This window comes from Athene noctua, chromosome 13 (assembly GCF_965140245.1).
Source record: "Athene noctua chromosome 13, bAthNoc1.hap1.1, whole genome shotgun sequence".
NCBI classification, from domain to species: domain Eukaryota; kingdom Metazoa; phylum Chordata; class Aves; order Strigiformes; family Strigidae; genus Athene; species Athene noctua.
In genome coordinates, this window is record NC_134049.1 from 7627164 (window position 1) to 7649971 (window position 22808).

The 22808-nt window shown below is 56.3% G+C and overlaps 1 protein-coding gene across 3 annotated transcripts; it reads right to left on the reverse strand.

Annotated features, from left to right (window-relative positions):
* Nucleotides 1-826: 826 nt before the first annotated feature.
* AEN (apoptosis enhancing nuclease) lies at nucleotides 827-3694 on the reverse strand. Of its 3 annotated transcripts, none has more exons than XM_074917029.1 (4): nucleotides 3681-3694; nucleotides 2530-3206; nucleotides 2045-2245; nucleotides 827-1678 (listed from the first exon to the last, which is right to left on the reverse strand). In XM_074917029.1, exons 2-4 carry the CDS (start codon nucleotides 3202-3204, stop codon nucleotides 1475-1477), a joined length of 1080 nt encoding a protein of 359 aa, XP_074773130.1. In that variant the 5' UTR covers nucleotides 3205-3206; nucleotides 3681-3694; the 3' UTR covers nucleotides 827-1474. The 3 variants fall into 3 exon arrangements, with proteins under 3 accessions (XP_074773130.1, XP_074773128.1, XP_074773129.1); XM_074917027.1 differs by having other exon boundaries at nucleotides 3612-3691; XM_074917028.1 differs by lacking the exon at nucleotides 3681-3694 and adding an exon at nucleotides 3612-3667 and having other exon boundaries at nucleotides 2530-3209.
* Between the last annotated feature and the right edge of the window lie 19114 nt (nucleotides 3695-22808).

Consider the following 22808-nt stretch of genomic DNA (forward strand, 5'->3'; position numbering starts at 1 on the left):
CGTCTAGCCTGGCCGCAGGGAACATGGTCTCCACAGGGGACACGGTCTCCATGTCGGTGCTGGCTGCCGTACCCATGCTGTGCTGTACCCGGGCTCCCGAGGGCCCCCGAGGTGCTGTCAGCCCTCCAACCCCCTCCTACCTCACAGCCTGGGCAGTGGGACTGGGGACCCCAGCGCTAAAGGGGTGGCCTCAGCCTTGAGGCACCCTGCAAAAATATATCCATTTTCTATAATAACCATGGCTGTTCAGTTCCCCGGGAAAGTGTGCGACTCCCCATGTCCAGACCCAAACGCCACTCCCAGCTGGGGTACATCTGTGCAGCCACAGGTCACCCATGGGGCATCACCCCATCCCCACACTGTCACAGCAGCCCAGCATCATTCCCACCCCACAGGGCAGGCACAGCTCGTGCTCCCAGACCCTGTGTGCACCCCTGACTTGGGGGGGGGGGGGGCAAATCCCAACAGTGGGATCTCCTTCACATGGGGAGCTCCCCAAGCTAGGACAGCTGCTGGAGAGGGGCACAGCAGGATGCTTTCTCCAAGGAGTTAGCAGTGCTGGACCACAGGGCTCTAGCTGAGCCCATCCCCTGATGCTCCTGCCTTGCCTCCACGGGGATCTCCCCAAAGCAGAGGGGACCAGCCGGTACCCCAAGAAACTGCTTACTCCAGCCACCATCAGGCCACTCAAAGCACCTTTTTTGGCTGCAGGTGGGTTTTAAGCCCTGGGGCATGGCATGGTAGCTCTTTGCCAATCTCATCTCTGCTCTCTCCCTCCTGGAGAGCTGCCAGACCAGATCATACAGCACATACACAAGGGTTTAGCAAGAACAAGTTTTAATTCAGAATTGGACAATTATGTGAATAGTCTATTTAAAATTAAGTGCATCCTACACTCTTGTCCAGGCTGGACATTGATTAGACTCAGACTTTCTTTTCAGGCTTAACTGTGCAAAAAAAAAAAAAGAGGCAGAAACTAGTTGTTTAACTGGCCCCGGGTGGTTTGCAGCCCTTGGGCACCTCAGTCCTCCAACAGGAAGACTTGCCACTGGCTCCCATGGGGGGTATCCCCTTCCCAGAGGGCATGGGAGGTGCCCTGGCAGCCCCAGCTCACTGCTGCAGCCATCACATGCCCACAGGGGCTCCTCCACGCTGACACCAGGACCCTGCTCATCCCTGAGCACCGAGTGACAGATGACCATGGCACAGCCACGGTGCTTATTTCTGTGCAACAGCAAGAGGCTGCAGACAGCATTTTTGGGAGATTGCTGGTGTCCAGGTGTCGACATGTCTCCATCCCCGAGCAGGGCTGGGGATATCCAACTCCCCTACGTTGCTGCCCGCAGTGGAGTTAGGTGCCAGGCAGAGCCCATGAGGCACAAGCCCCGGGGAAGGAGGGCAGCAGCCACCTCCACCTTTAATAGCTGAAGGCACCAGGATGGCCCGAAACACGTGGAGGAGATGCTGTCCCCCATCACAGGCTGCTTGTCATCAGGTCTGTGGGCCAGTACCGGTCATCCATGTACTGGTTGCTGTCTGCAGTGGGGTCTGTGATGGGGCTGGGGGGCCGGGGGGGCAGGCTATGGGCCAGCTCTGTCTCCCACTGCACCTCCACCAGTCTGTACAGCTCCATGGCCGTCTGAGCATCCTCCACCGATGAGTGCCCTTTGCAGCCGACCTGAGCAAAGGGGGGAAAGCCTCGTTAGATAAAGGGAGCAGCAAAAATCCCACACGTCATCTTGTCTGCTTGCTTAGAAGGACACAAGCACAGGGGGTTTTGGAGGTGGCAAAGGTTTGATGCAGCTGAGGGAACAGGCATCTCTTGAACACGCTCTGGAGGGCACAGGTCCTGTCCTTGCTTTACTGAGATGCTTAATAGTTTGAGAGGTCCTGGGCTCCCCCAGCTTGATCACAGCCAGGAGCACGGGACGAACAAGGTTTATCTCCATCTCACAGAGAGCACCCATGCAGACGGAGGGACCAGGCTGACCACAAAGGCTCACAGCAAATCCAGGAACTGCTCCCCAAGGTTCCTGGTGCTTACCTGGATCTTTTTCTGGAGCAGGTGCCTGGCCAAGCTCTTGAGTGAGACATTGGCCCTGCTGGGCAGCCCTGCCCTCTGGTTCAGTATGGGGATCCGGCTGGTGTCTCGGGTCCTGTCTTTCGGGTGGAAGTACTTCAGGGCTTGGAAGTCATTGTGGATGGCGTGTCCTACCACAATCTTGTCTTTCAAGATCTTCAGGATCTGGAAGTGTCAGAAAGAGTTAGACAGGCAGTACAGCAAAAAAGACACCAATTAAGCATAAAATAAACCATTTTGCATTAAATTCAGTTCCTTCAGTTCTAGTTTTTATGTTCCCAAAATAGAGCAGTCCAGCAAACCAACCCACTGCACAGCTTCACAGGCTCCCTCATCCTCTGCTTGTGTCTGCTTCAGAGTAGCTCAGCACAGGCCACCAAATATCCCAATTCACATCTGGCAGGTTACACACAGCCTTTTTTGTGTTTTTAATTTCTCTTTTTCCTCACCTCTGCCTGGGCTGCCTTGAAAGGAATCGCACTCTTCATGTGCTGCTTGGTGATACCGCTCCAGCGCGTCCGGTAGTCCACAATGGGGAGCTCAGGCTGGACGTATTTGTCGTAGATGACGTCTCCCTCGTAGTTCACCACGGAGCACCGCGCCAGCTCGCTCAGCCTGCCCTGAGGACCTGTGCCCACCATCTCACAGTCGATGGCCACGTACTTGCCCGGGCGCAGGAGCGTGGAGGACATCCGCACGCCCTTGGAGCTGCCGCTGCCCCGGGACAGCAGCACGGAGTGGTGCCTGGCGATGCTGTCCGGAGAGGTGGATGAGGACAGGGATGAGGAGACGACCTGTTTGGGCTTGGGGACCTTCCCGCAGCGCGGTGCCACGGTGCCACCCGTCTTGGCGAGCGTGCTGCGAGCCTCCGGGCCGGCCGCGGGGGTCTGGCTGCCCAGGCGCCTGCGGGGGCTCAGCAGCCCCCTCCGCTCCAGCAGCGCCCGGCGCTCCATGAACCGCTGGTGCTTACGGCTCCTCTTTTTGCTGCGACCCTGCGTTGAGCCGGGACCCTCCGGGGGCTGAGCGCAGCCCCCCGCGGCGGGGCCATGGGTGCCCTGCGGGGTGGGTGTGCAGACCTGCGGGGTGGGCAGCAGCGGGCTCATCTGCCCTTTGCCCGGAGGCATCCCTGCTGGAGTGGGCACAGGGGGGCATGAGTGCCACGCAGACCCCATGCCCCCTGTCAAAAAAGGCCCGTATACCCCCCCCGACATACCCCCGCCTCCCGCGGTGTGGGCAGGGGAAACAGGTCACACTGTCACACCCTGTCCCCACACCCTTGCCCCCTCACTCCCCGGCCCCGCCTGCCCCATTTGCGGTCCCAGAGCCCTTCCCACCCCGTCCCCGATCCGCAGACCCCCGCCCACCCCACTGCCCCCCCCGCCCACCCCACTACATGCCCCCTAGGGCCCTGCCTGCCTCACTCCCAGCCGCAACCCCCTGATCCACGCCACTGCCGGACCCGCACCCCCCCCCGCCCCGCTGCCCACCCCCAGACCCCTGCTCGCCCCCGCCCCGGTGGCCCAGGACCCACCGCTGCTCGCCCGGACCCGCCGCGGCTCCACGTGTCCCCGCCGCTCCCCCCGGAAGCCGCCGCGCTCACATGCCCGGGCAAGTCCCGCCGTGGCCACGCCCCCTAACCCCCCATTGGCTGCGCGGGGGGTATTTGCATGCGGGGGGCGGGACCCACGGCCGCGGCGGGGTGGGGCGGGGCCGTCGCCGCCGCCGCCTCCTCCTCGCTATAGGGCGCCTCGGCTATAGCGCGGCGGTAGCGCTGCGGGCACCCGCATCCCAAAGCTGGGTGCGACACCATCACCATCCTCATCACCACCATCCTCATCACCACTTGCACCCCCAAAGCTGAGTGCGGCAGTGCCGCCGCCGCCGGCACCCACACCCCAAAGCTGGGCGCTGCTCAGGGCTCTCAGCCTGCCCCACACCCTGGAGCTCAGCCCAGCACCGAGACGCTGCAGTCTTGCTGTGCACTCGCTGGGGTGCAGCGGTGTCCCTGCGGGCATCCCTTCTCCTGCCAGGGGCCTTTGGGCTGCTGGCTGGGGCGGCACAGCAATACATTGGCATCCTCCAGGCTCTCCCGTGGTGCTCCCCAGGGTTGTGGGGGGCAGCTCTGGCCGGGGCATAGGTGCAGATGGAGTTTCAGACCAGCCTCTCGTTGCTTCACTCAAGGCTCACGAAAGCAACGGCTGAGGTGGTCAGAAGCAGGGAATAGCCATGGGCAGCCCCAGCCACCAGCTTGTCCCCGTGCCTTTGGCATCGCCGGAGAGGCCGTGCGCCCTAGGGCAGACTGTGACTTGTTGTGGTGGGATGAGCCATACAACAACAAAATCACTAGTCTTCCAGAGGGAGCCAGGCACAGCATCCATCCTCGTCCCGCTGGACCCCATGCTGATCATCCCCTCTCCCCGCCACCAAGGGGGATGGCGGGGACACAGGACAAGAGTTTTCATGCTCTGTCATTCCCCCTTTTTGCCACCTGTGAGCTTTTTCTGCCTAGTCAAAAAGAAAAGATTTAGATCACCCTGCAATTTATTTTTCCCTATTCCTTTTATGTTTTTCTTCTGGCTAGTAAACCTCTTCCTTAAATCTGTTGCTCTGTGTTTTGCATTTATTGCTTCAGTCCCTGCTGTTCAGCTAATTAATTCCCCTAATGAGAGTTGTTCAAGTGTCCCACAATAACTTGCTAGAGAGCCCTGGCAGGCCTTGATGTAGAAATTTCTACTTGTTTCTGGTATTTTTGGTGAAACTGTGCAGCACAGCTCTCAGGGAAGGTTCATTTGGGGTTTCTGGGCTACTTTGCCTCATTTTTCTCCACTAAGTGAGCATGTGAGTTGACCATCACAGCACAAGTGGGAGCAGGGTTGAGCAAGGAGCACACAACTCCACTTGGCAGTGTGAAAGTTTAGCTGTACTGTCGTGATTATAGGAAAACCTCAACAGGTGAAATTCTGGTCACATGGGGAGGAAGGGAAAAGCTTTTTCTGGTTTCTCAAGGCCACTATAGCCCAGGCTGCAAGGGAACAGTGGTGCAATTTTTGTCCCTTATCCCAGATGCAAGGATGAAGGTGGAAAAAAGTCAAAATAGCTTTTAGATGGATTCATCTGTGTACCATAAGCCTCCTTTGATCCTCTGGGTCACCAGAATGTGGTTTTCACACCACCTCCAGCTTCAGTTTCTGCAGGGAAAAAACAGCAGTGAAGTGTTTCCCCCTGGGAAAAGATGCAAAAAAAGTCCAGCAAGTGTGGAGGGCAAACACAGGCAGCGGCGTTCCTGCTGGGATCTGCGCTGGAGCCTGCACGCAGTTACAAGCACCAAGGGAGGACCCCAGCCATGCCAAGGGTATGGCTTGCACCACCCCCTTGGGAGAAGCCTTGTGCCCAGCAGGGATGCCACTCATCTCCACAAGGTCCTGTGGCCAGGGGACAGAGGGTTTGGCAGCAGACGGTAGAAATCCCATTTCGGATGTGGCAGATGAGCCGAGAGCTGAGATGAAGGCAGAGCGCGCCAGAGCCCGGGAGAGGTTTCTGTGGTGTTTGCACAATTTGAAATAATAACGAAATCTGTAAAACTCTGGGTAGAGCACGACTAGAATAACAGGCTAAATTTGTCGGATGAATAATTTACTAGAAGAGATTGGACCCGCTCCAAGTGAGACGAGCACCAGCCTGATCTCAGGCAGTGCAGCCTGGGTAGCTCTGTCCTCAGCTGGGAGCTGGTCCCGCTCCTGCCACCTGGTCATGGCTCCTGCAATAAAAGCCAGTCTCCAGCCAAGGTGCCTGTCCCCAGGTCACCACTGCCCAGGGCTGCAGGGCTTCCTGCAGAGCTCATAGTCCCCTTTTCCTGCAGTTTATTTTCAAGGTGCTGCTTTGCAGAGCGGAGGTGCTGGCAGTGTGTCTGTCACTGGCTCCGAGCTCATTGACTCACCTGTCCTCTGCCTCTTTGCCTTCTCCAGCCAATTCTCTGTCCTCAGCTCTGGTGCCAAGTGGATGGAGGAACAGACATCTTGACATTTGGGATGGGAAGGGAGATGAAGTCTCAGCGCTGGGAGGAGGTGGCGGCTGTGGCCGCGGCAGCCAATTAACATGATCATGTTTATGAATGTGGATCAGTAATTCCAGGTACACTCCCTGAGAGCACTGCTGCGAGCAAACAAAGCCTCCTGCCCACCCAGGAGCCCACTGGTGGCCAACAGTCCCTACCAGTGCCAGCACATTCCTGCTGTGACTCTAAACTGCTTCATTTCCCAGTCCCAGTCTGGACACAGCTCATTTTGCTCATATTAGCACAACGCTGGAGCTCACGCCCGTCTTTACAGGGTTGGTTGCACCCATTCCCACCCTGGATCTCTCTGCCCCCTCTCTGCTGTGGGGGGAATGAGGACCTCAGGGATAAGGTAACTTGGAGAAGGCAGCAAGGACCCAGCTTTGCCTCCACAGGTGATGAGGGACCACTTCACCTTCCTGGGCTTTGATGACTGCATGGCACCTCCCCATCACCCACTCATGGGTTGGGGCACCCCACGAGGGCTCCCTCAAGCTGCTCCCATCACTCCAAATTGGCTTGCAGCAGGGCTGGTTTGTGCCCATTGGCATCTGTAAGATCAAACAGAAGCTGAGAAGCTACAGAAGTAGGGCAGGGCTGTGGCCAGTCCCTTGCTGGACCTGGTTTCCTTTAGACAAAGGAAGTCTCACCATGAAGGGAGCACCTGGAAACACTACTGCCATCCTTTGGTGCAAGGAACTGGTTGCAGCTGCTGGTCTGAGGTGACCAGTGTGAGGTTATCAGAACAGACAGGCACTGTGTCACTCCCTGGCTTTTGCCATGATGGGTCTCGGAGCACTGCAGCCCTCTTGCTCCACAGCAGAGGTCCAGCACAGGGATCCCCCTGCGACCTCTCCTTTGCCATTCCTCAGTCCCCTCTGAAGAGAGGAAAGCAGTTCCTCCTCCAGCGTTTGGCCACTCCTTGGCTTCTCTGCTCAGGAGCTGGGCTGGGTCTGGGCACGTGTTTCAGACTTGAGCTCAACTGCCTTAAACCTGAAGGGCAGGAAGGCAAGAAGTGTGTGGATGTTAACATCGGCCACAGAAGTCAAGGGTTTCTGGAGTCGTCTCAATCAATGAGTGCTTTCCTCATTCCTGCTTTACACCCTTGATACCTCAGCTGTAGCTGGTCTTTGAGTTCCCCAGCCTGACCACACTGGTGCAAAACCTCCAGGAGACTGTACCCCTCCTGGCTAAGGATGGGGACGGACTGGGTACGACTGCACCTGCCCAGCCTTGAAGATTACTCAGTGCTGAAAAGTCCTGCTTGGAAAGCAGAAAACCTTTTTCTTTCACTTGGAGTACCAACAGTCTCCCTTTTTCCTCTCATACCTCCTCCACTGCTCCGTGGGAATTGCCTGTATCCCTCCAACATGGACAGACCTCCTCCTCAACCATGTCCTGGCAGGTCCTGGTGCTCTGGGGATGCTCCTGGGAATTAGGAGGGATGCTCCCAAAGCAGGAGGGAGGGCAGATGATGCTGCCATACGGCTCCCCCCTCACTCCCCATTTTCTGGCTCGCCCCCAGGAGAGCAGTAAGCAATTATGGGCCACGCAGAAGCTTCATTATCGCCCTGTCGTGGCCCTGTTTGACGAGACGTTTTATTGCCAAACTTATTAAAAGTGAAACGTGCGGTTTCTGCGCAGCAATTTCCTGTCTGCAGTGATAAGCTGGGCTCTGCCCGCTGTGTAATAAACAGTTATTTTTATGTATGGCTCTGGCTGGGACGACAAGGAGGAGAGAGGGCCTGGCTTGTGTTAATTGCGATGGTTAATGAGATCTATTTTGGGAGTGATGTGTGAGGAGGTGCATGCCCTCTCCCTGCCACCACTCTGCCTCTGGTGGCTTTGTGCTTTGGGTGCTGGCAGCGGGGACTGTGCAGGATCTCCTCCCTGGGATGCATGGGGGCAGCATGCTGGGAGGGGGGTTAGTCTGAGACCCCCTCACCTCTCTCATCTCAGCCCTTTGTCACAGCTGGGAGCAAACAAGGGACCTGCTGTGCACCCCCACAGTGTGAGACTCCATCCCATGCAAGGGCTACCCCTGAGCCCCACTGATCCCAACCCTGTGTGATGCTGGAGCCCCAAAATCCAGGGGCTTTGCTTCAGCCTCCCCAGATCCTCCTGTCTACCCGAGAACCACCCTGTTTGTAGTGGCATTTCCAGGTGATGCTGATGGCCAAAGCCCAGGGCATCCACCATGTCACCTCCCAAATGTCCCTCCTTGGGCACCTGCAGCAGGTGGGTGCTGGAGAGGAGATGGCAGGAGCAATAAATTCAAAAGGCACACAAATGTCACAGTAAACCTGCTGTTGCTGCTGGGCTGGGACCAGCAAAAAGCTGATAAATATAATTTCATTTTGTCAGAAACAAAATGTCCTCATTAGGTGTGCGGTCTGTATTTTGGTTTAATTATATCTTTTTAATACGTTTTGAAAGGAAACAGCTTTTTTAAATGCAACATGTCAAAACTGTGTTTACAAAAATCCTGACTGCTTTTCTTTTTTCCATACCTGGCCAAAGCTATTAGTTTAACTCAACCTGAAACTGCATAACTTTTCCCCATAAACAATTTGTCAGAAAAATTCCTCTTGCTCTGGGAGACCTGTTAGTTATTTGTCAGCAGTCAAAACCCTGTTGGGTATTTCCCATCTGACTTTTTTCTTAACAGCGGCTTTACTGGTCTGTGAATAAACGGTGGAAGAAGAGATACTTGCTATTCATTGCAGTCATCCCAAATGCCACTCATCTCATCAAGCCATGGCTCCGCAAAGCAGAAGCCCCTCTCCTTCCTTTGATGCATCATTTTTTGGCAACCATGGGGTATTTTACCCCAATTTGCTCCCTGCATCCTCCCGATCCTGCAGCATGCACTGCTATCCCCAGGCTTGGAGCCACATCAGGTCCCCATATCCCTGCTCCCCCACCGCCCCCCCATCCCTATCCCTGCTACCTGGCTCTGTCTCTCCCTGGGTAAACTCCCTCCATCACCAGCCTGGGCCCTCATTAATTTGTATTGCAGAGTGTGTCGCGGGCTGACGTGTAATTAGAGCTCCTGAAGCCTGTCTCATGCTGTAATTGCCATGACAGGGGCCACAGCATATCCGCTTGTTAATTAGTAAACCACAATATCCCGGGGGCTCGTTGAGAGCTGCCTTAATTGTATTTCAGCTGGAACAGAGGGATAATTACCCTTTGCTAGTGCTGCCACTTTTTAATTCTTTTTTTTTGAAAGAAAGAAAGAAAGAAAGAAAGAAAGAAAGAAAGAAAGAAAGAAAGAAAGAAAGAAAGAAGGAAAGAAAGAAGGAAGGAAAGAAGGAAAGAAGGAAAGAAAGAAGGAAGGAAAGAAGGAAAGAAAGAAAGAAAGAAAGAAAGAAAGAAAGAAAGAAAGAAAGAAAGAAAGAAAGAAAGAGGGAAGGAAAGAAGGAAAGAGGGAAGGAAAGAAGGAAGGAAGGAAGGAAGGAAGGAAGGAAGGAAGGAAGGAAGGAAGGAGGGAAGGAAGGAAGGAAGGAAGGAAGGAAGGAAGGAAGGAAGGAAGGAAGGAAGGAAGGAAAGAAAGAAAGAAAGAAAGAAAGAAAGAAAGAAAGAAAGAAAGAAAGAAAGAAAGAAAGAAAGACCCAAATTGAGATCCTCTTCCTCTTGGTGGCTGCTGCCTCTCCCCTCAGCCACCTAGGGACCTGGTTTTGTCCCCAGGTTGAAGGGCTGTGGAGCTCAGCAGCATGGGGACAGGATGCCAAGAGCTTTGCATGGAGACACGCTCTTGGCCTGCCCTTCAACCTGGTGGTGGCTGAGCTGCCCCTTCTCCGAGAGTGCTCCTGTATCCCTGCACATGGGACTCTGCCTGGAACCCTGTTTGCAGGTGCAGGTTGCCTTGCTGGGAGTCCTGTTTGCTGGGAATCCCATCCTGGCTGGCAGGCAGCCCCTGGGCACCACCCCCAGGCACTGCCTGGGGTGCCAGTATGGCTGGCTTGGAGGATCAGCCTGTGTCCAGGCAGGAGCAAGCCAAGGTCGCCAGGGTTCCCACTGGACAGAGGGGCTTTTGTCCCCTCAAAATGCAAGTGCGAGCTGCTGTGGGCTGCAGGAAATTTAACAGGGCTTGGTGTAACCGTACGTTGCTGCCATGTGCACTCTTGTATTTCACATCCCCAACACGCTTGGAGCACCAGTACTGAGTGGAACCTCAGCGTGCTAGGTGCTGGAGGTTCCTGCTCCCTCAAAGCCCACGGCAGCATGGCCCCAGCCCACTTGGCTCTGATGGACCACAGAGGTCCATCTTCCTTCTTGATTCCGTTCTTGGAAAACCTCACCTCACCAAGCAACCCGGAGTCTTCTGAGACCCAGTTATAAGCGTTTCCCTCCAATGGGAAGGATGTCCCTGCAAGGTATCAAGGTAGGAGTGTGTCTGTGTCTCTTGTAATGGTCGTGGGAGCACTGTAGAGCTTTGGTGTGAAATGAAGGTGCTGAGGCTCAGCATTACCCTTCTGTGGGCATCACAGGTTCCAGAGCCTCTCTGCTCAGTGCTGCGGGGGAGCTATTGGGTGGTCCAGGATCTTGGTGAAAGGTTAACCTGGGAAGAGAGGCTAATGCACGACATCTGTCCCTTTTCCTATGCTTCTCCCCAAACCAACACAAAGAGCTCAGCCGCCATCAGCCCTGCTGATTCCTGCTGTTCAAAAATCGTATAATGGACAACTGGCCTTTGGGATCCAGTTTGTGAATTGGTTTAAATAACAGGTCTGGCTCCCTCCTGAGAAGCTATATGGAGGTCAGCCTTGAAGAAAAGATCAGTGCAGCAGCTCCAAGCATTAGCGAAAAGAAATAACTGAAGCAAAGAGCCTTGAACATAATTACAGCCTAAGAGCTGCGGTGGGAACTCAGCGACCTGAAGCCATCTCCTGGACTTTAGTGCAATCAACAGATTGACACTGCTGGGTCCTGAAGGCTGGTTTTTGGAAGCCATGCACCAGGGTTGAATGCCAGAGCAGGCGGAGAAGCAGCACAGGTGCCTGTTCCAAAGGTTGGAGCTAGAAAAGTGTCTCAAATGCCATGGAAGAACCAGATGGAGGCAACCACTGGAACGCTCTGTGCGTAATTGAGGGCACCTTCAAGGGTGAGCACGAGGTGGCTGCCCGCCTCCAGGATGCTCTCACTGCTGCCATGCAAGTCACTGTCATTAGAGCTGGGGATGGAGTTTATAGCTGAGTAACCACAACAACTTTGTACAAATTAAACAACATACTGCAGGTTAATTAGATTTCTTACTGCTGCCACCATTAACTTAGCCCTGTCCTCAGCTGTCAGAAGTGGATGGAGCCCCCTTGAAATTCACAGGCATTATTACTGGGAGATGTGGATGGCTAAACCTCTCCCTGAGCAACCATACCAGTGTGGGCACGGGTGGGAGATGCCACCTTCTCTGTTTGGAAACCCCTTGGTGCAGCAGATTGGACCAAGTGGAGATGTAGTCATCCTCCACCACTGCAGGGGCTGATCTGGATTTCCCCAGGTGGCATTTCGAACCCATCTTCTCCTAAGATGATCTTTAAGAAAAATAGGTATTTTCACAGCAGAGTCTCTCTCTTATTATTCCATGGGGCGCCGTGTGAATGCAAATAAACAAAAGAGCCCCCTTTGACAGCATCTGAGAATGTGGCTTCATATTTTTAAACCAATTTCCTTCGACCGTGTCAGGGTCTGTTTTATGTTTGCTAGACAATTATGTGGCTAATGAGGACAGCCACGGTTACATCAGGCGGGATTAGAAGAATAAGACTACAAATGTTGGAGTGCTTAAGGCAACCACTAACTAATGGGTGGAGGGCATGCCCCAGGGGCAGGTGGTTCCTTGCAGGGCTCTGGTGCTGTTCTGAAGGAGCTGGAGCAAGCAGTGGACAGGCTGGTCAGAAGGCGAGGGAGATTTCTGGTCCCTGCATGGTGGCCATGACCATGGGAAACAGGGAAGTTTGATGTTAATTAGGAATCTTTAGGGAAAGCAGCACTAAGCAGCACTCCATGTGTCCCTCAGGTTGTCTCATGGAGGCAGACACAGACACGAGCCCTCTGATGGAGCAGGAGGCACCAGCCCCAAGCGCTCTGCAGGGCTCAGCAAAATGGGCTCAAAAAGTAATGGGGCAACTGAGATCACTGAGAAATGGGTGTTTTAGCTGAAGCCTTTCTGTCCTAACTCTCTTATGGTTGGCACAGAACTTTGTGCCATGTTTTTTCAAGGCTATGGCTGTCACCCACCTCTCTGAAGAAGGCAAGTAAGGAAAGCAGGGAGGGTGCCTGGTGTTGTGGTGAGACCCTGCTTCCCAGGTCACCTGGGGAGACGTAAGCAGCCAGCTGTGGCCTTTGAATGCTTCCTCCCAGCTGCCTCCCCATCAGCTCTCCAGCTGCCTGCTCCACCATGTGCCGGCTCTCCCATCAATCAGCCATCCAGACTCTCCCTCACACGATGGGCAGCTGTGCCAGTGCTCCCCGCAGGTGCCCTAAGTCATGTTCAATGAATTTCTACAACCGCAGCATCCTGTGCAGCTCTACCGGGAGAGCAGCCCACACGGCTGTACTGCTGCGCAATGGCGCTTTGCTTATTCCCCTTCCTCCTCCTGAACTCTTATCCCACATCTCTATCTTCTACAAAAAACTCTCAGCTAAAGTAAAATAAGACAGGTTCGCCCACAGATAGACGGATGCACAACGACGACCACAGCAGAGGTGCTACCCTGTGTCCATCTTAAGACCTGAGCAGGAAACTGTCCAGGCCCAACAACCTCAAGATTGAGATGTCAACCACCCTTAAACCACATTTCTGTGCCAGCCTTCCAATGCACCCTCAGGTCAGATGCTGTCATGGCAGGGTGCAGAGCCAAGCATCTCATACTCAGCTCCCTCTTCTTCCCCTGCCAGTGCCATCAGGGAACTCCCGCCTTTCCTTCTCAACATGTGGGCTTGGGATGATTAGGTATAGCTACCTCCAAGGCTGGAGAAAGCCCCTGTCCTGTCTCAGCCTTCCTATTGGAGAGCAAAGGTGGGTGCTGAAGACCCTGAAGAAAGGTTTGGGGAGCAACTGGTTCCTTGCTCTTCCCCCCACCCTTTCTGTTGCCATTTTGCTGCCATTTGCAAATTCTCCATCATTTATTCCCAATGCTTAGAGTCCAGTGGCCCACTGAGTCATGCCAAGGTTCAGAGGCCAATAAGAAGTACGCACAGCTCATGGAGACACCCTAAACCCTCTTGCTGACTCTGCTCCATGTCCAGTCCCAGGGTCCCAGCTCAGGCTGTTACCACCAGCCCCAAACCTCGGCACCCCAAGAACCATGCTTGTCCCTTCCCTGTCCCTGCTGTGGCCACCCCACCTGTGCCTGCCACCTGCCTTCCTGGAAGAAGATGGCACATGTGCTGAAGAGCCTCCCTTGAGCACAGCCACTGAATTGCACTCCGAATGACTAATTTGCACCCTAATTGGCGTGGAAACAGATGCCAGAAAGCACTGGAATACTGAAAAGTGAAGCTCTCCATCTTGGCTTTCTTCAGGGAAATGGTCTTAATTAAGAGTCTGTCTTGCAAAGAGAGATAATTTCCAGCTACGTGTTGAAACAGGAGCCAGGGTAGAGGTTGCGACTGAGACTAGCATCTTCTCGCTGGGTCCACTTGGCCATTGCAAAGCAGATCTGGGGTGCAGGTTCCTCAGACCTCTGCATCTCCAGGGCTTAACCATCCCTGCCTAGACCTGCAGGACCTCCCCATGACACTTGCGCTGCCATTAGCATTCCTCAGCCCTAAAAGCACCTTTGCCTTTTTGTCCACACTTTGGGCCCCACCAGCAGCAGCTCCCATCAGAAGTGGTCACATTAGTGCAGGAGGACATTTTATCAGCCCAAACCATACCAGCTCCAATGGTGTTGGCTCCGTGCCTATAATCTCCACCAGTATTTGCATTATTGTTGTTCCAACTTCATGTCACTCATTGATTAACCTTGGGCTCTCTGTTGGGGCTTTCTCCTGGTGTATTTGTTCTGGACAAGCAGTCACATCCCTGCTCCCTGTGGTGGATGGTCCTGGCCATCCCATACATCTGGCAGCCCTTCCTGCTCTGGCCAAAGGGAGTATGCCAGGAGGGGTTGCATATGGCAAGCAAACTGGAGGGGCCTCGTGTTGCTTTGCTGGGTGTGCTGAAGCCCACAGCACTGCGCCAGCACTATGGGAGACACCCAGCAAGCCCTGGCACTGGTGGGAAGGGGACTCTGGGGATACAGGCTGCCATGGAGAGCTGCTGGACCTGGCACTGCTGCCTTCGGAGCACGGCTGGCATTGAGACGCCCCAGCCCCTTCCCCTTCCCCATGGCCTCGCCGTGCACAGCTGTTCCCTTAGAAATAGCTGTTGCCATGGTTTTTCCAAAGAAAACACATCTCTCCCCCCCTTCCCCACCACCACCACTCCCCACCGCCTTAACCTTGTGACAGCAGTGATGACGCGGCTCCCTGAGAAAGGCCACTTCATGTAACTATGGTAACAATTAGCTTTCTCTTGATTTTACCTCGGGGGTGATGCTAGGGAGAGGGACCCAGAGCTGCTCTCCCAGAGTGGGTGCTTCCCCCAACCCTGTGCCCAGAGCTGCGGCTGGCATACACCAGCTCACTGCTGCAGCATCCCGGGCAGATGCCTCACTCAGACCTAGGGATGTCTGCAATCCCCCTTTATCTCAGGTGGTGGGGACAAGCTCTCTGTGTAGAGGGACGTGCCCTGGGACCCTACACAAGCCCTAAGCATCTCAGCAAGGCTCTGCTGGCCTCCAGCAGTGGATGGGGTGGGGACCTGTTGGGGAGCATCCGCCAAGACACGGAGAAGGATGGGAGCATCTGCATCCCCCAGGCTCACCCCAGAGGTGTGGGGAAAGGAAGCAGCTGGGTGTGTCAGAGAAGGGTTGGGAGCCAGCTGGGGTTTAGTGCTGGGGCTGGGACCATGGCAGGGGGCATCCGTAGTCTGGATGAGCAGTCTGCAATGGTGTTTCTGCTCCCAGCAGCGGGTGGGTAAACATGGTGTGAAGCCACTCCTTGGGTACATCAGAGTCACAGCTGCTGAATGCAGCAACTAAAATAAGCGTTTGCCTGCTTTTTATTCCTCCGAGCCCAGCAGAGCCCACTCAGCGCCAGGAGCGGAGCTGGAGTCTATTCTTAGCCCTGCAGGGAAGGGAACGGGAGTCCCTGTGCTGCTGCCGTGCAGGGCTGGGGGCTGCTGGGCCCCATCCCCTCACAGTCCCCATGATCCTGGCCCGACCTCAGGGAGTCATCAAGGCCGGAGGGACTGCACCCTGATAGGGACAAAGTCCTACCTTTTGGCCAAGGAGGAGTTGGGGAGACAGCACAAGGGAGGGATACTCCAGCACCTCTTTCAGCATCGCTGCAGGATTTGACATCCCTGGGGAGTGGCTGCAATGCAAGCGGCTTTGGAAGGGGTCCCTGCTCTCGCAAAGCTGCTTTTCTGCCTGGGCATGAGGGGGAGAGGAGGACCTCGGGTCACAGTTCCCGCTGCCTCTGGGGACAGCATGTTTAAGAGGAGTTAAGGGGTCTGAACTGAGAGTCACGCCTCACCCCGCGTTGTGCTGGGATCGGCCCTGCTTTGCCCAGCCCCAGCCAGGAGATGCTGCAGCTGCCTGCCCCAACGCTTCCCAGCAGTTTCGATGTGTGCTGCAGACCACAGTGGCCGAGGAACCATGGCCACCAGCATCACGCCATCCTCACATTGCACTGGGGGTCCTGCTCTGAAATGTGGAGAGATTCAGGGTGACCTCCAACCCGGTCTGGGGGAGCAGCAGGCACAGTGCAGGGAGCAAAACACCCGTGGTTGGGCACACCACAGCCAGCCCAGCGTTTGGCCCTACTCTCCATCCCAGCCCCGCGAGGACGAGGGCAGGATGAGGGGCAGGCAGGGATGCAGCAATGCACGGGGGGCCGGGGGGCTGCAGGGAAGAAGCCCCAGCTCCATAGCAACAGGTACTTGCCACGTAATGGAGTCCTTTCCGCTCGGCCTCCGCAGCCGCCAGCCTTATTCGCATGGCCATAAATAATTCAATTTTCTCATTCACACACATGAATGCTGTGGCCGGGGCTCCGGTTCGCTCAGCCTCCATCTGTCCGGGGGGAAGGGGGAGGCAGAGCCTGATAATAGACTCCAGCATTTGTTTAACATGGATGAGTGTGGCCAGATGGCCTGGGGACGGGAGGTGGGGATGGGGAGGTGGGAGGTGAGGGATGCTCCAGGGTGCTCCTGGCACCCTGTGACCCTCCTGAATGAGGAGGGAAGTAAGGCAGGGGACTGGCACAGGAATGAGCTCTGGCACCTCCAAATCAGGCTTAGAGACATGGACTTTTGGGCTGGGAGTGGGTTAGGTGAGCTCAGGCAGCCCTTCCTCACAACGTGCCATTGGTACTTTCCTGACAGCAAAGAAGGAATGGGAGAAGTGCTGCGCTGTGCTGTGCTGAGAATCGCCCTGATCCCTGGTGAGACCCCATCTCGGTGTGAGCTGGGAGCAGGGCAGTAAATCCAGAATCAAGACAATTTGGCTGGTGATGGCGAAGGGGAAGGGGAGAGGGGTTGCTGCTGATCACCATCCCATCCCGCACTGCCAGGCAAGGGCCAGCAGTCCCCAAAACGACCACAGACAATAACACCCCAGCGATGGAGACACAGTGCAGCTCGCTAGTGCAATTAGCAGGCTCCGGGCCAACCCCTGGCAGGGGCACAGCCGGCCTGGCAGGAGAAAACAAGGGAATTAGCAGGGTTAAGAGGCTGCGCTTGAAAAGCTTGCGTGTTGCTGCTGAGGAGCTGGTGGTGCCTGCTGTGTGCACACGCCGAGCCAGGCTGGGAGGCAAGGGATGCTGGCTACTGCCCGGTGGCAACGGTTCCTCACCTTCCCTCCCAGGGCTTGCGCACAGTGCAGCCCAAAGCATGCCAAGGGTGGCATGAAAGCTGGCACCTTCATCCCCTCGTGGTGTTTGACCAGAGGGAGCTATCACTCTGGCACACAGGGACAGCCTGAACCTTGGGTGGGCTCGGACCCCAACGAGAAAATACAGATCAGGGAGGAGCCCTGAAGGTGGAATTGGTCACTTCACCTTAACTCTGCCTCTCATGGACAAAGGGGTAGGCTTCTCACCACTGGAGCAAGGTCCTGACCAAATTTACCACCTGGAGAAATCCCCGTTGGAGAACCCATCCCTGCATAAGACAGTGGCAAGCAGGCGCTTAGCCTTGAGCTCAGGAACTGTCTTGAACTGAAGCCTACAAAGCCGGCAAAGGGAATTCGGATGCTGCCAGAAGGAGGGTCAAGAGAGGAGCCTGCGCTCCGGCGGCGTTATCCGTCACCAGCACTGGAAGAGTTTCCCCCGTGGGAACGGGGGGAGGTGGAAGCGCCTGCCGGGGGGGGAGCTGGGAGAGTAACCAGCTCACGCGCTGGCGTTCCCAAGCGCCACGACGTATTTGGGTACGACACGTGTGTATGTATGTATATTTGGGTGCCCTCACACACAGGCGTGAATTCTCTTCTGGTTACATGCTCTCACAGGATTTTGAAGCAGTAAAAGAAGATCAGCCAGATAATGCATCCCTGGACCATCGGGCACAGCCAGCCACTACTCCACAACTCCTCCCGTGCGTTGCATATCCCCTGCCTGCTCCATGTGTCCATCCGCACAGACCAGAGCCAGACCCCACACCCGGGGTCTCCTCAGCTCGACTGCAACCTTTTAGCACCACTGGAACAACAGGCAGCCCTTGCTTGTGCCCATCTAGTATTAACTTAACCTCTGCTTTCTGTGGCTGCCGCTCAAGCAGCCCCTGCCCCACACATAGTGCAGGGAGGGGACGAACCTGCCTGCCTGCCTGGGAGATGAGTCCTCCCAGCAGGTCTCTGCCATGTACACTACACCCCACTATGAGCACCCCTCAGGAACAGCAGAGCAGCAGCATCAACCTCCCCAAAGCCCCTCGAAGCAAGGTGGGTCCAGGCAGGGCTGCCCCATGCCACACTGGGGTGCTGAGCACAGCCAGAGCTCCCCAATTTACCAGCTGCACCCACAGCAGCGAGGGGGTCAAAGGTGGCAGATCATCTTGGGGGAATGCGGGTGTACCCCCCCCCCAAATCTCCCAGGCTGTGTGCCAGGAGGTGCAGGCTGTGCCCCCGCGCTTCATCTCCTGCCAGGTGAGCAAACGCCAAGGCCACCTAGACGGAGATTTCCACCTGTCCAATTCGCATTTTGCCTCTTCCACCCAAAAAACAGGCCCAGCTCAAGCCTTCTGCATCTTTTGAAGGATGGCTGACAGAAACATGCTGCTGCTTATTCCTTCAGCTCCCAGCACTGCAGGAGCGGGACGCAGGGAGCCTGGCTCCGGCAGACTCCTCTCTCCCAGGGTGCCAGGGGCAGCTGCAGCCTTGGTTTGCCCACATCCCCAAGAATGGACCCCAGAGTCACTGGAGCATGATCCCCTTCCCCACCTGCCCCATGTCCCATGCCATCTGCCCCTGGGAAGGATGCAGGGAGAGCCCAAGCTACTAGCCATGGGGTTTACCCCAGTTGCCTTGCTCCCATCACAGCCACCCCTGCGGGACCAGTGGCTCTGTAGCTGCTGGGAGTCCATGCAGGCTCCAGTGGATCTGGATCTGCAGGCAGCTGCGGGCTCGGGAAGACCTTGGTGGGAGCCACCGAGGAGTTTGGTGACTTGCATGGTCACCACTGGGGTATGTCCTGTGGGAAGGGGCACAGCCTCTCTCTTGCTGGGAATGCACACGCCAATCCCTACACACACATCTCCACCTTGCTCTTCTCCGAGCCTCTCCCAGTCCCAGACCTTTTTCTACCCCACTCCCTGCCTGCACATCTGAGTGACACCAAACAGACGCACTTACCTGCCACTTGCCCCATCGGAACTGGAAGGACAGTGGGATAAAGCCCTGCAGAACCGGCAGAGATCGTCCTTCCCCCCCTACAAAGATGAGGAAGGCAGCTCCTCTCCCCCTGCCCCTGCCTGCTTCTACAGTGTGTACCGCGGCTCCTGGCATCACCCGTGGCTCCTGGCATCACCCGTGGCCCCTCAGAGCTTGGCCGTGGTGGGTTTCAGGTTCCCAGTGTGGTACCAGCTCTGAGGGTCCCCTTAAATGAGAACCACAGAAGGACAAGGAGATGCCTAAGGCTCTTGCCTGGGGGGCGGCACAGAAGGAAGGCAGATGCTCAGTGATGGGCATCTTTTGAGGTGATCTGGGAACGCTGGCTGGCAAGGGATGTAGACCCCCACACCTCGGTGCTACCCCGGGCAGAAGCATCCCAGTCCCTTTATGCGAGCAGGGACCGGCCACCTCAGGGGTTTTGTGGTCCCAGGGGTTGTCTTGTCTTCTGGAATAATCCCCGTGTCCTGCCCGGAGGTGTGGGGAAGGTGGCAGGGTCCCAGTGGAGGACAGAAGTGACCGGTCCCAGCTGGGGGTGCCCTGTCTGGGGTTTGGATTCCCGGGGGACCCCGGTGGGCTGCAGCCCTGAACGCTGTCAGCGGTACTGGGGGCTGCAGCCCACCGAGGTTCCCGGTGGGACGGGGGGTCACGGAGCGCAGCCTTACCTTGGAGGAGCCTCTATGGGGAAGGGGTACGGGACCCAGGTTGGGATGCCCCGGTCCCGGGAGAGCTGCAGTGGTGGAGGCAGGGGGTGCAGGGATGGGGTGCGATGGGATGGATGGGATGGGATTGAGTGGGATGGGGTGGGTGAGATGGATGGGTGGGTGGTCTGGGGGCTGCAGGTCCCCCCGCTCTCAGGTGCGGAGACAATAGCCAGGGCTCCTGTTGCAGCTGCAGACTGTCTCTTTAAACCCCTCACCAGCCCACAGGTGGCCCTGTCACCACCGTGGTCATCCATGACGTCATCGGGAGGGAGGGAAGGGGAGGAGGAGGAGGAGGGGGGAGAAACGCGATCCCCCTCCACAGCAAAAGTCCCCGAGCGCCCATGGCAACAGATTGCAAATGTCACTGCGCATCAGCCGGGAGGAGGCTGCCGGGCTGCCCCCCCCACGGGTGACACGGGGGGGACAGGGCTGTCACGCCACGGGTGGCGCGGGGCTCACAGGGCTGTCACCCCCGTGGATGGCATGCGGGGGACAGGGCTGTCACCCTGCGCTGGGTGTACGGTGGGGTATAGGGCTGTCGCCCCGGGGGAGGGATGGGGGGGACAGGGCTGTCATCCTGTGGTGGGCGCATGGGAGGGGACGGGGCTGTCACCCCACGCAGGCTGTGGGCTGAGCGGGTGCGCAGGTCCAGCTTTCACCACGGGATGTGGAGCAGCCGGGTGCCCCCCCCAGCCCAGACACCCTGCTGCAGGTGGGTGCTGCTGTCCCCATACCCAGGAGAGTGCTGGTCCCTGTCCATCCCCATTAACCAGCGATGGCACCCAGCCCCAGCCATCCCCGGGAGGACCAGGCACCCCAGTAAGCCCCCAGTTTCTGCGGTCCTGCCTGTGCTCTGCTCCTTCAATAAGGTGTTTGGCAAAGGCCAGGAGATTTTCGAAAGGTGTTTAAACCAGATCTTGCCTTCAAGCAGAGACAAGACAACCCTGAGAGCAAGAAAAGGGGGTCCCAGTCCCACACCCACAGACTCCACAGCCACAGACCACATCCTGATGGTGGTGATCCCATTAACAGTCTCCAAAACTTGCTCGGTTCTACTTCAAAAAGAGCTTCTGGCACCACTTAAAACCTGAGTAAGGGACGCTTTTATGGCAAAGGTTTCCTTAGTGCTGTGAAGCTCCACGGGTGTTGCACCCTGCGAACTTGGCTTTGACAGAGCCCAGTCCTGGTGAAACCTGCCCAGCATGGGAAGAAGGACCGCAGGTCCCACAGGGTTTCGGTGGGGCTGGGGAGCCCTGAGGCCGGGCCATGGTGGACAGAACCTTTTAATCTTCTTTATAAAGCTGTGTACATGGATTCCCATGAAAATGGAGTCCAAAACTCTGTAAACATGAATGAACTCACCCTCCAGGCTTGGGGAAGAGCTAAATACTAAATTACATCCTTATTTTCTTGGAAAAATGGGAGGCATCTAAGGCGTCCCTGTGTTCCCTTTGCTCTTTTCTCACACCGACAAGTTTCCTCGGCTGAAGTTTGTAGCTACAATTGCTAGGGTCCTTCACTCTAAAAAAATCCCATGGAGGCAGCTGATTCCTGCAGGGTGGCCGCACTCAGCCCCACACATGTCGGGGCTTCAGGAGGACTGAGGCACCGCTCAGGGCTGAAGCATTGCTCCACAGGCAAACTTCACCTTCTTTTTTTTTTAAATATAAAAAAAAAAGGTGTGTGTTTGTTTGTTTGTTTGTTTTTTTCCCCTGCCCTCGGCACTACAGGGAATTCAACAGTGACCAAGTTCAGCAATCATGGCAGGGGGATGGCAATGCCCAGGACCTGGAGGGTTTTCTTTCTCTGCAAACATGCCTGCAAGGAGACAGCCCAGCTTTTCCCTACAGTGATTTTGGGCTGGGGTTTGTATCTGCCTGGTGGGGCAGCCAGGAGGGGAGCAGCCCCTGCAGTCTGCTCAGTGATGTTCTCCTTACACACCCTCTCTAATCCTGGGAAAGCAGCCATGGGATCCAGAGCTGGGAGGCTCTTGGTAAACAGCTAAAGCAAGAACAGCAGAAAGGTCTTTGCTTCAGCAATAGGAGAAATTGTCCAAACCAGCTCAAATGGGCTGCGATTTATTATTTTCTTTTTTTGACCCACCTGCTGGCTCTGGAGAAACAGGCTGGAGGTGGATGTGGCACTGGCAGGGTGGTGCTGGGGTTGGTGATACTGCTCTGGCACTGAGGCTCACTGTGAAGGCACGGAGCATCCTGCTCCTCGGCCTGCTGCTAAAGCCTAGATAAGGGACTGTCCCACCTGGGGAGGAATCCCTCATTTTTGTAGCAAGGGACACGCTCAAGGCGTTTGGGGTGGGACAGGGGGATTTGCATAGGGGAGCAGCCAGAGCAGGTTGTGGAGAGCTGGACAAGGGATGAGTTGGGCGAGGGACACCCCTGACCACCCCAGTTGCCTGGCTGTGGGCTCTGGCCTGGAGAGAGCAGGGAATGTCTTCCAAACACCACTTCTTCCACCAGAACCAGCCCAATGAGACCCAAAGCCATGGACCTGCAGCTGCTCTGGGAGGCTGGAGGAGTCCAGCAACCTCTGGACCATCCCCCAGCACTTTGGGCTCTGGACTGGGGCTTGTCGTCTATCCCTGGCCTGGGAATGTCCAGATGGGCACCCCACGTCCCCACTGTCCCCCAGCAGATGAGAATAGGGACAGCCACATGTCCCCCAGTGCTGCACCCCCGAGGGGTGGCACAAAAAGCTATGAGAGGTGGGAAACTGCAGCTGGTGAAACATCCCAGGGGCCCTGAGCTGTCAGCATCCACCTGGGGGGGGGGGGGGGGGGGGGCAGCTCTACAACCCCCCCACCTCCTGCCTCCCCCCCAGACCAAAATAAACACGGACCAACTTTTCCCAGAGACTTGTGCCCACCATGAGATTTATTGCATGTGATGTAAATCCCTGCCTATGAATGAAACTGCTCCAGTGAGGGACCCTGACCCCCTCCCCAGTGCCTGGGGGGCTGCGGCCGTGGGAAGGTTGCGGTGATGAAGTTATTAGCTCCGGAAGCCCTAATTGCT